Source organism: Muscardinus avellanarius (genome assembly GCF_963383645.1).
Source record: "Muscardinus avellanarius genome assembly, chromosome: 2".
Taxonomy (NCBI): domain Eukaryota; kingdom Metazoa; phylum Chordata; class Mammalia; order Rodentia; family Gliridae; genus Muscardinus; species Muscardinus avellanarius.
In genome coordinates, this window is record NC_137787.1 from 7,057,958 (window position 1) to 7,075,017 (window position 17,060).

The 17,060-nt window shown below is 52.9% G+C and overlaps 2 protein-coding genes across 3 annotated transcripts in view; both read right to left on the reverse strand.

Annotated features, from left to right (window-relative positions):
* Positions 1–801, reverse strand: part of DGKD (diacylglycerol kinase delta) — a gene marked incomplete at its 3' end in the record, with an annotated part of 98,237 nt that extends 97,436 nt beyond the window's left edge. For both annotated transcript variants that reach the window (XM_080690220.1, XM_080690219.1), the window contains exon 1: positions 649–801. The remainder of the gene's footprint in view (positions 1–648) is intronic.
* A 9,997-nt stretch (positions 802–10,798) lies between these two features.
* SAG (S-antigen visual arrestin) overlaps positions 10,799–17,060 on the reverse strand; it is a gene marked incomplete at both ends in the record, with an annotated part of 32,090 nt that continues 25,828 nt past the window's right edge. Inside the window, 4 exons of the mRNA XM_080688831.1 lie at positions 10,799–10,848; positions 13,575–13,630; positions 14,635–14,658; positions 16,769–16,846. Coding sequence (XP_080544957.1) covers positions 10,799–10,848; positions 13,575–13,630; positions 14,635–14,658; positions 16,769–16,846 — 208 coding nt within the window. The remainder of the gene's footprint in view (positions 10,849–13,574; positions 13,631–14,634; positions 14,659–16,768; positions 16,847–17,060) is intronic.

Genomic DNA, 17,060 nt, shown 5'->3' on the forward strand with positions numbered 1-17,060 from the left:
GAACTGCCAACTTCTTATCCCCGGTATCGACACTGCGGCCACTGCTGTTATGCCGGGAATAATCCAGGTAGCTGATGGTATCTGCTGGATAACGGAGGCGCTCCACAACACGCTTGTTTTTAACACGTTAGGACCTAAGGTTCCTCCATCCCTGGTATCAGAGGCGGACAGAAGACAGGACATGGCTCCCACAGGGCACCAACCGGCCCGGGAGGGACAGCGCACTGCCGCAGCATGAGAAAGCCCACGCCAGCCGGGCTGCCCGCGGCGGCAACCTGCTGCGAGCCACCTGCCAGCCACCTGCCTCGGCCGCTCCAACGGGGAGGGCTCGCCGGGCAAAGGCGCGGCGTCTCTAACGGGAACCACGGCGGGAAAACAAAGGGTGCAGCTTTCCTCCTGCAGAAGGACCTGCGTCCTTCTGCGCCCGACGCCGGCGGCCGGGAGTTCGGAGCCCGCGGCGGCGCAGGCGGGCGGGCGGGAGCGGGGGCCCGGCCCGCGGGCGCGGGGTGCAGGCCCGCCGGGGCCGGGCGGAGCTCCGGGGCCCGCGCCGCCCCCGACGCCGCGCCCGGGCACCCGCGCCGCGGGCCTGGGCGGCCGCCGGCAGGCCCGGCCTCGCTGCGGGCGCCGGCGAGGGGCGCCGCGGCTCACCTTGTGGCGGATCTGGCCCGACGTGGACACCTTGCGGATGAGCTTCTGCGGGGAGCCGGGCTCCGCCTCGGGCTCGCTGTCCGACGACTCCTCGGGCGCCGGCGGCGGAGGCGGAGGCGGCTGCGGCGGACCCGGCGGAGGGGCGCCCGCCGCCGCCGCCGCCATGCTGCCGGCCAGCGCGCGAGCCGCGGGGGCGGGGCCGGGGGCGGGGCCTCGCTCGCCCCGCCCCGCCGCGCCCCCGTCGGCCCTTGCGCAGGCGCAGACGGCGCCGCGCCCCGCCCGGCCGGCCGGCTGGGCGTCCTGCCCCGAGCCGCTGTCTGGCCGGCCTCCGCCGGCTAGCTTCCGGGTCCGCCGTTCGCGTTTCTTCGTCCCTAGGTCCCTTTCCTTTTTGATTCTTCCCGCTAGAATGAAAGTGGCCGCCAGGGAACTCCAGACCCTGTGGGCTAAACATTTAGAGACTGGACCCGGCGTGGTGTGAAGAAGGAAGACCAGCCCGGAGCGCAGGACTCGGGAGGCTGAGAGAGGAGGCCCGCGGGCCTCATCTGGCGAGACCACATCTCAGAACGGCAAGGGCTGGGGCGTAGGCTAGAGGTTGAATGCCCACTACCAAAAAAAAAAAAAAAAAAAAAGGAAAAAATGGTACTTACCGAGCAGGGTGTATTCTCAGCAACTTCAGAGGCCGAGGCGAGGGAAGGTTCAGGCAGGGGCATCACAAATTCGAAGCTAGCAAGTGTCTCAAAATAAAATTTTAAAGGGGGGGAGGGGAAGCCGGGCGTGGTGGCGCACGCTTGTGATCCCCGCGCTTGGGAGGCGGAGACAGGAGGATCTCACGAGTTCAAAGCCAGCCTCAGCTACTTAGTGAGGCTCTCAGCAACTTAGTGAGACCCTGTGTCCAAATAAAATATAAGAAAAGTCTGGGAGTATAGCCCGGAGGTAGGAAGCCTCTGGGTTCCACCCCAGTACCACCAAAAAAAAAAAAAAAAGCTGGGGTGGCGCACGCTTCTAATACCAGCATCGGGAGGCTGAGACAGGAAGATCGCAGTTCACGGACAGCCTCAGCTACTTAGTAATTCAGTGAGACCCTGTTTCAAAATAAAGAACAAAAAATAGGGCTGGGGCTGTAACTCGGAGATACAATGCCCCTGGGTTCCATCCCCAGTACCTGCAAAAACTGTAATTAATTAATTAATTAAAAGTCTGGGGATATAGTTCAGTGATAGAATGCCCCTGGGCTTAATCCCCAGTACAAAAGGAAGAAAGAAAGAAAAACAGGACTTGGAGGGGCCTCTGGGATGCCGAGACAGGCAATACACAGTTCTACCTGAGAAGGCGTCCTGGAGAAAAAGATGTTCTAGGGAAAATGGGAAATAGGAGCAGGACTTATCCCTAAGAAGGGAATCTTTTTGAGGCAGAGAGATCAGATCTCTGCAAAGGCCCAGGGGTAAGAAAGAATGAGTCTTGCTGGGTGTGCCGGTACATGCCTATAATCCTCGTGATTGGGAGGCTGAGTCAAGAGGATCACAGGGTTAAGGCTGGCCTCAACAATTTAGCAAGACCCTGTTTCAAAATTTAAAAAGAAAAAAAAAATGAAGAGGGCTGCGAGTGTAGCTCAGAGGTAGAATGTCCCGGGATTCCATCCCCACTACCAAATGAATAAATAAGGCTTCCAGAAAAAAAGGAGGAGGAGGCCTTGGGGCCAGAGAAGGCGGCTGGCCTTTTCTGCTGAGGCCTGAGGGCAGCAGGAAGCCCTTGAGGGCACTAAGCCCGGGCAGGGCTGGGTCACAAAGCTGGAGTCTGTGACCCAGGCTTTGAAGTAATCCAGGGCAGGCGGCCACCTGGATTAGTGGGAGGGGCTGAGAGAAGGAGAAGCGGACGGAGCCTTCTTAGAGGGACAGTGGAACCGGCTGGAGGGAAGCAGAGGTCCCAGGATGCACCCCACTTCCCCCAGGGACTCCCTTCAGTGGGGCGGAAGAGGAGGAGAACCGGGGGAGATAAGATCACGTGAGCCTGGGTACCTTTTGGAATTCCTGGCAGAGAAGACCGCGGTGGTCTGGCAGCCAGGACGGAGGATGGCAGGGTCTCGTGTAGGAATACTCCGGGACAGGCTGAGGCCCCTGGGGCGCCAGGCTCGCCTCGTGGCCACTTAAGTTCCAATCATTAACATTTCTATTCAGCTCCTCAGTCACAGTGGCCACGTTTCAGGCGCTCAGAAGCCACATGCGACTGACAGTCAGCACTCGCGTCTCCCATCATGGGAAAGTTCTGCCTGGGCTCCACAGAGCCAGCCAGAGAGTCTTGTTCTGCAGGCGCGGACGGCTCACGTACCTCTCCCAAGGGATACCGGAGAGGCAGAATTTGAACCCAGACCAAGAGATTCCTGGGAAGTGGAGGCCTTCAGGAACTCAGGGGAGAAGCGGAGAGGAGGGTTCTGTGTGGGTTGAATTGTGTCCTGTGATCTGTGTCGAGTCCTAACCCCAGGCCCTCGGGATGTGACTGTATGTACAGGGTCTTTTAAAAGGCAGTAAGTCGGGTGTGGTGGCACACACCTGTAATCCCAGTACTTGGGAGGCTGAGAATGGAGGATTGCAGGTTCGAGGACAGCCTCAGCAAGTAGTGAGATTCATTAACCTGGTGAGACACTGTTTCTAAATAAAAATAGAAATAGGGCTAAGGGTGTATCTAGAGGTAAGATGACCCGGGTTTAATGTCCAATACCACATAAAAAATTTTAAAAGGCAATTACAAAATATTAGGTATGGCGGCATACATCTATACTTGGAGGCTAGCACTTGGTAATTTAATGAGACCTTGTTTCAAAACAAAAAGCCGGGCGTGGTGGCGCACGCTTGTAATCCCAGCATTCGGGAGGATCACAGTTCGCAGACAGCCTCAGCTACTTAGTGAGGCCCTCTGCAACTCAGTGAGACCCGGTTTCAAAATAAAGAATAAAAAAATAGGGCAGGGGGTGTAGCTCGGAGGTCAAATGCCTCTGGGTTCCATCCCCAGACCTGTAAAATAATAAATAAATAATAAATAAATAAACAGGGCTGGAGGTATAACTAAGGGTTCAATCCCTGACACCACCAAAAAACTAAAGGTAATGATGCTAAAGTTTGGTCCTTAGGGAAGTCCCAATGTCGTCTGGAAAAGGGGATCAGGACAGGGACACAGGCAGAGGGGCCACACGGGGAGGGGGCCCCGGGGAGAGGCCCAGACACCTGGACCCCAGCTTTGCAGCCTCCACAGGGGAAGCAGGAGCCACCTGCCGGTGCGGCTAGCACCGCCCTAGGAGCGCGTGTCTGCCCCGCAGAGCTGGGGCTGGGGTGTCAGCTGATAACAAAATACCGTGATGCGGGCTGGGGGCGCGGCCCAGTGGTAGATGCATGCGAAAGGCCCAGCTTCCATCCTCAACGCCGCAAAAACTGTGCGTGTGCGCATGCGCGCGCACAGCCGCGGTCAGTGCCCAGACCTACAGAAGAAAGCTGTCAGGGGAGGAGGGTCAGGCCAGTCTCGGTAGGGTTTGGGGAGGCAAAGGCAAGAAGGAAGTTTCCAGGGGGGAAACGTGAGCAGAGAGGGTGGCAAAGGATGCCGGCGAGCCAGGAGAGCTGACGGTGAGGGCCGGGGCGCTCCCCGCGGGCCCTGAGCCAGGGGCCACTCGGGGAAGCAGAGGCCTCCGTGCGTCCGGGCAGAGAACAGGGAAGGGCAGGCCAGGAACAGGAAGGAGGGGCCTTAGAAAGCCAGGGTGCTGCAGCCAAGGCAGCGTGGACGGGGTTGACAGAGGGCACGCAGCGGGGGAGAGAGGGACAGGGCCATCTGTCCCTAGGCAGGGGACAGGAGCCAGGGCGCCGCCCCACACGGGGCCTCCTGGAGGTGACCCCAGCACAGGGTAAGAGGCAGGCGCACGCTTGTGATCCCCGCGCTTGGGAGGCCGAGCCAGGAGGATCGCTCAGGTCCGAAGCCAGCCTCAGCTACTTAGTGAGTGAGGCTCCCGGTAACGTAGTGAGACCCTGTGTCCAAGTAAAGTATAAAATAGGTCTGGGAGTACAGCCTGGAGGTAGAAAGCCCCTGGGTTCCAGCGCCGGGCGTGGTGGGCACGCTTGTCATCCCCGCGCTTGGGAGACGGAACAGGAGGAGTGCGCAGGTTCGAGGCCAGACCCTGTTTCCAAATAAAAATACAAAAAATAGGTCTGGGAGTGTAGCCCGGAGGTAGAAGGTAGAAGGGCTTCCAGGAGCCCCAGTACCACAAAAGAAAAAAAAAAAAGAAAGAAAAGAAAGCCCCTGGGTTCCACCCCCAGTAACACACACACACACACACACACACACACACACACACACACACACACAGTCAAAGATAAAGTCAGCTGTGGTGGTGCATACCTGTAATCCTAGTACTTGGGAGGCTGAAACAGCAGGAGCCCAGGTTCAAACCCCAGCAACTTAGCTGAGGCTCTCAGCAACCTAGAAAGACCCTGTTTTCGTTTCCTTTTTTTTTTTTTTTTTTTTTTCCTTCAGTACTGGGGATAGACCCCAGGGGCATTCTACCTCTGAGCTACACCCCCAGCCCTATTTTTTATTCTTTATTTTGAAACAGGGTCTCACTGAGTTGCAAAGGGCCTCACTAAGTAGCTGAGGCTGTCCTCAAACCTGGATCCTCCTGTCCCAGCCTCCCAAATGCCCTGTTCCCAAATTTTAAAAAATAAAATAAAGCTGGGGGTAAAACCCCTCTGATTCAATCCCTAACACAACAATAAATAAATAAATAAACAATCAAATAATAAAAAGGCTGGGCATGTAGCTCGGAGGTAGCATACCCTGGGCTCAGTTCCAAGTAGTAGGCTGGTCAAGCTTATGCTTTGAAGGCAGAGAAACCTAACTCTGGCATGAATGTTCTCTGCCACGTGGAGGAGCTTTCCGCTCCCCGGTGGATGCGCAGCGCTGTTTCCCGGAGAGCCCAGGAAGGGCTGCGCCGTCCACTCCCCAGAGCCGCTGGGAAGAGCACCGTCCCCCGGGTGCCTCTTTCCTGAATGACTCACGCTCTGAATCATGTCTAACGCTAGCTGAACTGAGTTCACCCACCTCGAGGGCATATCAAGGTGGCAGTAATAACACACTGCACCGCCCAACCGATCCTTCCTGCCGACAAGCCAGCAGAGAGGTGTGATCCTATCAGGGAGAACCGCTTCATCAGGAGGTACCCGGAGAACTGGCAGATAGCCCATCTTGCCCTCAACGAGGGTTCGTATTTATTTATTTATTTATTTATTTATTTATTTATTTATTTATTTATTTATTGGTACTGGGGATAGAACCCAGGGTCATTCTACCTCCGAGCTATACTCTTTTTTTTTTTTTTTTTGTGGTTCTGGGGATGGAACCCAGAGGCTTTCTACCTTTGGGCTACAGGTCCAGACCTATTTTGTATTTTATTTGGAAACAGGTCTCACTATGTTGCTGAAAGCCTCACTAAGTAGCTGAGGCTGGCTTCGAACCCGTGCAATCCTCCTGTCTCAGCCTCCCAAATACTGGGATTACAAGTGTGCGCCACCACGCCCGGCCCAGCCCTATTTTTTCTTCTTTAATTTTGGCTGTCTGCGAACCACGATCCTCCTGTCTCAGCCTCCCAAGTACTGGGATTACAAGAAGTGAACTACCTCTATGATGAAAGTGTAGAGAACCTGACACAACACGCGGGAGTCCAAGACTGGGGTCTGAATGAGATGGGTGGGTTGGGTTGTCGCCAACACTCGGGTTGTGATATTGCACTATTATAGGTTTGCAAAATGTGACCACTGAGTAAAGGGGCTGTGAGAGAGTTGTGCATTATTCCTAGCTGTAAGTTCCACGTATCTCACTAAAAACATCAACTGAAAACAAGGAATTTAGCCAGGCGTGGTGGTGCACGCGTGTAATCCCCGCGCTTGGGAGGCTGAGACAGGAGGATCACGCAGGTTCGAAGCCAGCCTCACCTACTTAGTGAGACCCTGTTTCCAAATAAAATATAAAAAATAATCTGGAAGAATAGTCCGGAGGTAGAAAAGCCCCTGGGTTCCACCCCAAATACCACAAAAAAAAAGGAAAAAAAAGAAGGAATTTAAGGGCATCAGTACGTATTTATTTATTTTTTATTTTTTGGTGGTTCTGGGGGTGGAACCCAGGGGCTTTCTACCTCCGGGCTACACTCCAAGACCTATTTTATACTTTATTTAGAAACAAGGTCTCAATAAGTTGCTGAGAGCCTCACTAAGTAGCTGAGGCTGGCTTCGAACCTGCACGATCCTCCTGTCTCAGCCTCCCAAGCACGGGGATTACAAGCGTGCACCACCACGCCTGGCTATTTATTTACTTTTTTTATTTTTTAGTTTTTAGTTTTGCAGTACTGGGGATGGAACCCAGGGGCATTCTACTTTCAAGCTACACTCCCAGCCCTATTTTTTATTCTTTCTTTTAAAACAGGATCTCACTGAGTTGCAAAGGGCCTCACTAAGTAGTAGCTGAAGCTGTCCGTGAACCGAGATCCTCCTGTCTCAGCCTCCCGAAGGCTGGGATTACAAGCGTGCGCCACCACGCCCAGCTTTAAGGGCACCACTATTTAGTCAGGGAGGCGAATATCCCCTCTCTGACCCTCCGACTGTCCTGCTCCCCTTCAGCACCCGCTAGCGGGCAGAGGTCTGGCTGGAGGCTCTGGGCTGGCTTGGGCCCTGGGCTCAGCAGCTGTGAGACCTTGATGAGGTCCCTAACCTCTCGGAACCGCAGTTTCCCTCATCTTCTAAGCATTGCGGAATGATTAGACGCCACATCCTGCCTGGCACTCCATACCTGGCAGGAGTCCCGGCCCTCCCAGCCTCTGGCTGCTGTCCCACACTCTCTCTTGGGTACCTCAAACCCTTTACACCCTGTCTCTTGCACTGCCCCTCCCCGAAGCCCTGGGCCGGCACATCCAACCTGCCCACAGACTTCCTGCCTCCTGGGGGGTCGGCATGCCAAGAGACATCCCACAGATGTGTGGGCGGAGCCCAGCCAGTGTCCCCCGTCCCCGCTTCCTCCCCTGTCCCCAGGGGGCCAGCTGCAGGCGGAAGTGAGCAGCACCTGGAGGGCCAGTGGGGAGATTCTGGCAGCAGAACAGCTTGGAGGGCCAGGGCTGTTCCGACCTCTGGTCTTCCAGCTCGTTCTCTTCCACACGGTTCCAAATCGGGCCTATTCACATCACCCTGACTTCGGATGTCCTGGGTCAAGCAATGCAGGAACCTCCGGGCAGGTCCCCCGCCAGGCCCTGCAGGCCCGAGTCCCCAGCCCGGTGGCCTGACTGCAGCGCGCTGCGGTTGTGGAAGGCCGGGAGAGGGCTCAGTGTGGCGGTGACAGCCTTGGGAACCCCCAGAGGAGCATGGCGCCCCACCACCCCTTTGCTTGGGTGCCCTGAGAGAAGCACGTGGGCTGGAACAGCGTGGCTCATCCCAGTAATCCAAGTACTTGGGAAACTGAGGCAAGAGGAGCACAGGTTTCAGGCCAGCACGTGGTAATTTAGCAAGACCCTGTGGGCATACTTGTAATCTCAGTACTTGGGAGGCTGAGACAGGAGGATCACAGGTTGACCGAAGATCATGAGTTCTCTGCCAGCCTCAGCTACTTAGGCCCTTTGCAACTTAGTGAGACCTTGTTGCAAAATAAAGAATAAAAAATAGGGCTGGGGGTGTAGTTCGGAGGTAGAATGCCCCTGGGTTCAATCCCCATTACCATAAAAATATAAAATAAAGCCGGGCGTGATGGCGCAAGCTTGTAATCCCTGTGCTTGGGAGGCGGAGACAGGAGGATCACACAGATTGGAAGACAGCCGCGCTGGCTTAAGAGACCCTGTTTCCAAATAAAAATATAAAAAAATAGGTGTCTGGGAGTGTAGCCCGGAGGTAGAAGGGTTTCCAGAAATCCCAGTACCACCAAAAAAACTATATATATATATATATATATATATATATATATATATATATATAATAAAAATAAATAAAAGTAAAAATAAAAAGAAAGACTGGGCATGGTGGCGCACGCTTGTAATCTCAACACTTGGGAAGCTGAGACAGGAGCATTGCACGGGTTCAAAGCCAGCCTCAGCAGCTTAGTGAGGGTCTTAGAAACTTAGTAAGACTTTGTTTCCAAAAAAAAATATGAAATAGGTCTGAGAGTATACCCTGGAAGTAGAAAGCCCCCGGGCCCCCCCACCCCCCAGTACTACCAAAAAAGAAAAGAAAAAGAAAAACCGAGAAGATCTAACTTCTCCTTAGATAAGAACCGATTTATTTCTTCTATCTACATCATTCCCTTAGAATGGGAGAAAAAGAGTGAGAGCCTGACCCCGCTAAGCCCAGCATAAAGGGCCAGAAATGAGTCCTCATCCCTGCCTAGGGTGCTTCAGAGTCAGCAGGCACGTCCAGATCTTGCTGTGGCTTATATGTGCCGGGTTCCCGAGTGGAGCCCTGCCCCCAAACCCAGAGCAGCCTGGAATTCCACTGAAGGACCCAGAGCCTTCCTGTGGATGGCCAGCCCTCTGCCAGTGTTCTCAGCCTGACACCCGATCCCGGGGGCACGCCCCACACAGGACCTTCTCTCCACACCTCCTGCCTTCAGCAAGTAGGCTGAATGGCAGAGGTCTCTCCAGACCCCTTGACCTTCCTGCTGGGAGCAGGGGCCAGAGGGCACATCCCCCAAGCCCCTCTCTGGCTGCCAGAACCTGGGGCATTGATAACAGCCCTAGTCTGGTGGGCTCCACAGGCTGGGACCCCCTAAAGGAGAGTGCCTGGGGAGCACCCCGTTGTGCTCCTCTCCCATCCCCACCTTCCTCCCAGGACAGAGCATCCTCTCCAGTCCGTTCATGCTGCGTCTCAATGAAGCACACACTCCCCAGGAAGCCCACTGGGTGCGCGGCGAGCCCCTCCCCTAGAACAACCCATCCCAGGGCCGCCTGCCCTCGCTGGCCAAGGGGTGTTGATCCTCGTAGCCAGCGCTGAGCTGGACCACATTCTCCTCCTCCTCAGGCACCACAAGCCCAGGCCCAGGCGGCAGAGACTGCGGCGTTTCAATGGGGGCCCGGATAGCAGGTGCGCGAGGCCCTGGGCTCGGCCCCGGAGCTGGCTGGTTTCCGTCCAGCAGGAATGGCAGCTCCAGTTCTCTGGCCTCCCCACGGCATTCCTACTGTCTTCAGTCTGTCCCTTAAGTTAATTAACCAAGTCTGAGTTTGTTGTTTGCACTAGAAACTTAACCAACCACACAGAGACCAAGCAGGGACTTGGACCCCAGTGTTGAATCAGCAGTAAAGAGTACGTGTGTGTGTGTGTGTGTGTGTGTGTGTGTGTGTGTGTGTGTGTGTGTATGTGTATGTGTGTGCGTATGTGTATGTGTGTTATTGGGGATTGAACCCAGGGGCATTTTACCTCTGAGCTATACCCCCAGCCCTTTTGATATTTTGTTTTGAAACAGGGTCTCACTAAGTTGTGGAAGGCCTCACTAAGCAGCTGAGGTTGGCTACGAACCTGCGATCCTCCTGTCTCAGCCTCCCAAGTACTGGGATTACAAGTGTGCGCCACCACGCCCAGCTAATAAAGAGTATTTTTGCCTATCTGCAATTATCCTTTGCCCTGTTCATCTTAGGAGCCTCTTGAGGAATTCTAGAGTGAGGATTGGTCAGGTAATTAGATAACACCCTCTAATATTTCCAGGTAACTAGACAACTCCCTTTAATATTTCCAAAGAACCAATTTAGGTAGGCCAGGACCCCAGGGGATCCCTGGACACCCCGGGCCCGCTGGGTGGGCATTTTGATGCCTTCGCTCCTCGATGAGCCAGAGCTGAGCCTTCCTTTGGAAGGCTGGCCTTTCTTCTAGGTGTCCCCACGCTCCAGGGACCCTAACGGCAGCAGCTTCTATGTCAGTGACATTAGATCAAGATCCCCAGTCAACCAGCCTGGTCATGACGAGGAAACACACACTTTATTTTTAGGAGGAAGACATTCTTTTGTATCTAGCAGAACTAAGGGGCTAACTGTGGGCCTTTGCTCGTGGCCTGGGGACCACAGGCCATTTGCACAGGTCTGAGCCACCGCTTCACTCATCGTTGACCGCCTCGTCCTTGTCTTTCTTCCCGTCCGTGGTTTCTCCACTGTCTTTCAGATTTTGGCGAGCAAACTCCTCAAACACCAGATTCTCATCTTGAAAACTAGAACAGACAACATTCTGATCAGCTCTTTGCAGCTGAGGATGAAACCGGGAGCCAGACAAGAACCTTGATCTTCCTTTCCCAGCAAAAGAACCCACCAAGGGTTCTTCTTCCCCAGGATGGAACAGGGGCCATGCCATTTTCTGTGTGGCTTTTTATTTAAAAGCTCTTTAATGAACAAAAACAAGAGAAAAGGAGCAAACCCACAGAGTGAGAGACACCCTCTCATCATCAAGCGGGCGCAGGCACGTCCAGGGCTCGGGAGGGACAGGACGCAGGAGCCCAGGAGCCGGGCGGCGTGCGGGGGGCTTACCTTTCCTTCGCTGTGAGCCAGGAATGAAAGAGAGAAGGACAGAGTGAGAGGCGAGAACCCACAGGGCACCCGGGAAACCCCCCCTTCACACGATGGAGGCGGAGGAATAGTGCAGCCTAGACACGCTCGGCACCCACCAGCACTGCACGGGGTTTCTGCTTTGCCTTTCTCCCGGTGGTTGGTTGGTTTGTTTACTTGTTTGTTTGTTTGTTTGTTTTGCATGTCTGGGGAAGGAACCCAGAGGCATTTGACCTCCGAGCTACACCTGCTGCCTTATTTTATTATTCTTTATTTGGAAACAGGGTCTCACTGAGTTGCAGAGGGCCTCACTAAGTAGCTGAGGCTGTCCACAAACCGCGATCCTCCTGTCTCAGCCTCCCGAGTGCTGGGATTACAACCGTGCGCCACCACGCCTGGTTTGTTTGTTTATTTTATAATAATAATCTCTGGGATTGAACTCAGAGACACTCTACCTCAGAGAGCTACATCCCCCAGACCTATTTTATTCTTTCTGTGTGTGTGCGCATGTGCACGTGCATGTGTGTGTTGCCAGGGATTGAACCCACGGGTATTGTATCTCAAGGTACATCTCCAGCTCTATTTTTTATTTTATTTTATTATTATTATTATTATTATTATTATTTATTATTATTATTATTATTTGGTGGTACTGGGGATGGAACCAGGGACATTCTACCTCTGAGCTACACCCCCAGTCCTTATTTTATTCCTTATTTTGAAATAGGGTCTCACTGAGTTGCAGAGGGCCTCACTAAGTAGCTGAGGCTGTCTGCGAACTGCGATCCTCCGGTCTCAGCCTCCTGAATGCTGGGATTACAAGTGTGCCCACCGTGCCTGGCTTGTACAGCTATTCTTTATTTAACATCTATACAAGAGGCAATGGATTTATAACTCAAATGAGCTGAGAGGTAGCCAGGTGGCCCACGCTTGTAATCCCAGCACTTGGGAAGCTTAGACAGGAGGATCGCGGTTCGAGGACAGCCTCAGCTACTTAGTGAGGCCCTTTGCAACTCAGTGAGACCCTGTTTCAAAATAAAGAATAAAAACCAGGGCTGGGGGTGTCGCTCAGAAAATGCCCCTGGGTTCCATCCCAGTACCAAAAAAACAAACCAAAAAAAAAAAAAGACCCACAAAAAAAACAGTCTCAACAAATAGTGAGATTTTCATCAACCTAGTGAGATCCTGTTTCAAAATAAACATAAAATAAAATAGGAGCTGGGCTTGGTGGCGCACGTATTTGGGAGGCTGAGACAGGAGGATTGCAGTTTGCGGACAGTCTTAGCTACTTAATGAGGCCCTTTGTAACTCAGTGAGACCATTTCAAAATAAAGAATTAAAAAAATAGGGCTGGAGGCATAGCTTGGAGGTAGAATGCCCTGGGGTTCCATCCCCAGTAAAACACACACACACACACACACACACACACACACACACACACACACACTGAGATGTCAGTCCAGCCTGTCTCTCTTCTAATTTTGTATTTGTTATTTGGTGCTGGGGATGGAACCCAGGGGCACTATACCTCTGAGCTACACCCCCAGCCCTATTTTTTTTTTTTTTTTTTTGGTGGTACTAGGGTTCCTGGAAGCCCTTCTTCCTCCGGGCTACACTCCCAGACCTATTTTATATTTTTGAAACAGGGTCTCTTACGCCAGCACGGCTGGCTTCGAACCTGCGCGATCCTCCTGTCTCCGCCTCCCAAGCGTGGGGATTACAAGCGTGCACCACCACGCCCGGCTTACCCCCAGCCCTATTTTTTAAATGTTTTTATTTTTTGAAACAGGGTCTCACTGAGTTGTGAAGGGCCTCACTAAGTAGCTGAGGCTGTCCATGAACCGCGATCCTCCGGTCTCTGCCTCCCGATTGCTGGGATTACAAGCATGCGCCACCACACCCGGCTCCTATTTTCTTTTTTATTTGGAAACAGAGTCTTCCTATGTTGCGGAGGGCCTCACGAAATTGCTGCAATCCTCCTGTCTCAGCCTCCCAACTGCTGAGATTACAAGTGTGCACCACCACGCCCAGCTCTTCTAGTATTTTCTGCACGCCTTTTAATCCCAAATGAAATGCAAAAACCTTGCACTCTCCAACTCCGATCCAAACGTCATCTTCAAATCCAAACCTAGGGCTGCTGACAGAGCTTCTGTTTCACAATCATTCCTGATAAAACCTCATGAGGCAGTTCCCTGTCCAGGAGCTAGGATGCTATACCTCCACGCGCTGGCAGGAGGGACCAGCTCGGTACTGACCTGTGGCTGTCTAGACACCTTATGGACCATCTCTGGCCACTTCCGTGCTCAGGTGAGGTCAAGAAAGACCAGGAATGAAGACGCAAAAAAATCTGCCAGGAGAAAGGGCTAGATACAGCCCAGACAGTAGTGCGACTAACCTGGGTCCTCGGGCTGGGGGTGCATGAGGCGGAATGGCACCTCTGTGGCCACTTCGCTAGAGAAGAAAATAAAAAAGAATGCAGATTAATGAGTGAGCGCGTGCAATGTGAACACACACACACACACACACACACACACAATTACAAATAATGCAGGGGAAGGCTGCACTGGATCTCAATAGATCCCCAGGCCCACGCGGAGAGACAATTCAGTGGGATTCAACCCAAAACAGAAATCAGGAAGTGGTCAAGTAGGAATCTGAAATGCATTCCCTGGAACGCCGTTCAGGGACTCCGCTCAGGCAGGGCTGGGGCGGCCCGCGCTTCTGGGTCCCTCTCCTCCTGGTTATTAGTGGTGGGGAGATGACGCAGTAGGACAAGAGGGGACATCCTAGAGGAAGGATCATTTTTAAAAGTATTCTCTGCAACAAGGCATAGCATTTTGAACAACTAAAACCTATGTGAGGCGGGTGTGTCTGGGGCGGCAACGGGATCTCTAGCCAAAGAGCCGAACGGTGAGTAGCAGAGTCCACCAGTTCCAAAAGCTAAAGGGCTTCAGGGCGACTTGGAACTGTACAAAAAGAAGGGAGAAAAGAAGTCTGGAAGGAGACACCAAGGGCAAGCCACGGGAAGGAAGACTGGAAAGGAGGGCGGGATGGGAAGAAGACCCAGGAGCCCAGGGCCCCAGGACTTCGTGCCACTGAACTGTGCGCTTTAAATGGCTAAAATGGTAAAATTCATGTTGTGCGTATCGTACCATATACACACACACAAGACAGCTGTGTGGAGTGTGCCAGATTTGGGGGGAGTTTGTCTGTGTGTGTAAATGTGTGTGTGTGTGTGTGTGTGTGTGTGCGTGCGTGCGCGCATCCTTGCCCAGGTGTAGGCCTCCCTAAGGTCTCCCCAACCTCACCCCAACTAGCCAGGCCTCTCCTGACCCTCCGGGGCAGTGACGTCACTCCTAGCCCCTCTGAGCCTCGCTGCCCAGAAGCCAGCTTTGACCGGACTCCTAGTCCCGGCCTCCTGCAAATCAAGTGAGAGGGGAGGTGAAGAGGCTTACCTGGAGGTGAGCTCTCCCAGAAAGCTAGGAAACAAAACATACGTCTCGGTGACTTCCCCAACGGTAAGGTGACCTCAGACCCCACTGTTCAGAGGCAGGGCACACCCGGTCCTCAAGTCCCCGCTCACTCGCTAACTCCCCCTCCCAGGGTCTTGGCATCTCTTCAGGGACCCTCTGCTTCCCGTGAAGGATCGCACGTCCTCCTGCCTCCTCTCTGCTTAGGCCCTCGTCTCTTTCTCAAGAGGATTACGAAAAAAGAGACTCGCTAAGCCAAGTGCGGTGGTGCACTCTTGTAATCCCAGTACTTGGGAGGCTGAGACAGGAGGATGGCAGATTCCCAGCCAGCCTCAGCTACTTAAGTGAGGCCTTCCACAATTTAGTGAGACCCTGTTTCAAAAAGAAAATAAAGAATCAAAAAATAGAGCTGGGCTTATAACTCAGAGGTAGAATGCCCCTGGGTTTACTCTCCACTGCCACAAAAACCACAAAACAAAACACAAGAAAAGACGTACTCGGGTTCTTAGGTTCAGGCCCTGACATCAAGAATCAGCTGCAGTACCCGAATTTCTCGGCCACAGCGGTCACTGTGAAGTTCCTGCTAAGGTCCCCCCTGTCACTCAGTAGTTAAGGGGTTGGTTCCAGGACTCCCTTGTGCATGCCAAAGTCTGCACACGCTCCAATCTTTTGTACAAAATGGTACAGGATTTGCACCCTTCACAAACCCTCTGTCTACTGAAAACCATTCCTAGATGACGTGTAAAACCTAACACAATGTAAGCGCTGCGTGAATACTTGCGGGCTGTATCGTTTAGGGAATGATCAAGAGAGGGAAGCCTGTGTATGTTCAGTATAAATGCAACTTTTTTTTTCTTTTTGCAGGGGATTGAACCCAGGGCCTTGCACGTGCTAGGTAAGGGCTCTACCTCTGAATGACAGCCCCAGCCACAGAGGCAATTTTTAAAAAAATACTTTTGAGCCGGGCGTGGTGGCACATGCTTGTAATCCCCGCGCTTGGGAGGCTGAGACAGGAGGATCGCGCAGGTTCGAAGCCAGCCTCAGCCACTGAGTGAGGCTCTTAGCAACTTGGTGAGACCTCCACTGTGTGTGCATATGTGCACACCTTTATTTCCCCCAGTACTGGGGATGGAACCCAGGGGCATTCTACCTCCGAGCTACACCCCCAGCCCTATTTTTTAAACTATTAGAAAACAGGATCTTACTGGGTTGCAAAGGGCCTCACTAAGTAACTGAAGCTGTCCGCGAACCACGATCCTCCTGTTTCAGAAGCCTCCCAAATGCTGGGATTGCAAGTGTGCGCCACCACGGCCAGCTCACATCTATTTTTGCCAAGAGGCACCAATCGTGCACCTATTTCATAGTCTGCTCTCCCAGCAGACATTCTGTGTGTGTGTTAATTAAATAAATGGGGGGGCATTCTACCTCTGAGCTACACCCTCAGCTCTATTTTATTTTTTATTTATTTATTTATTTGTTTATTTATTTCTTTATTATATTTTTTGGTGGTACTGGGGGTAGAACCCAGAGGCTTTCTACCTCTGGGCTACACTCCCAGACCTTTTTTATATTTTATTTGGAAACAGGCTCTCACTAAGTTGCTGAGAGCCTCACTAAGTAGCTGAGGCTGACTTTGAACCTGTGCATCCTCCTGTCTCAGCCTCCCAAGCACGGGGATTACACGCGTGTACTACCACACCCAGCTTATTTATTTATTTATTTATTTATTTATTTATTTATTTATTTATTTATTTATTTTGCAGTACTGGGGATGGAACCCAGGGGCATTCTACCTCTAAGCTACAACCCCAGACCTATTTTTTATTCTCTATTTTGAAACAGAGTCTCACTGAATTGCAAAGGGCCTCGCTAAGTAGCTGAGGCTGGCCACATACCTGCCCCAATCCTCCTGTCTCAGCCTCCCAAGTACTGGGATTCCAGGCATACATGCATGTGTGACCATGCCTGGCTCCCAGCTGCCACTTTCTCAAGCAGAATGGTGAAAGCTGACAGAATTTCTTTCCCTTGTTGACTGTTTTTTCCGGAACAGTTATCAGATTTGATTCCAGACCATCATAGCCAAGAAGCAGCAGCCCACGGTTTGGCACTGGACACTTACCCGGACACCGTAAGCTTCACCTTGATCTGGTAAGACACCAGGATGCCCAGGACGGTCCGGTCTATTCCCTCCTTGATGCTGTCCAGCAGAAGGAGAAGGGAGATAAGATAAGGCCACGGCAGACAGAGCTGGTGAGGGAGCCCTCCATCTCCTACTCGGGCTCTGGGCAGGCAGTGTGCTTCCTGCCCTCTGAGACCCGGCCATCCAGCCTCTCCCTGCCTGGCTGCTGTCTCAGTAATGTGACTCCCCATTGCCTGGCTCCTTCTGAGCTCTGCAGCCAGCCTAAGAGACC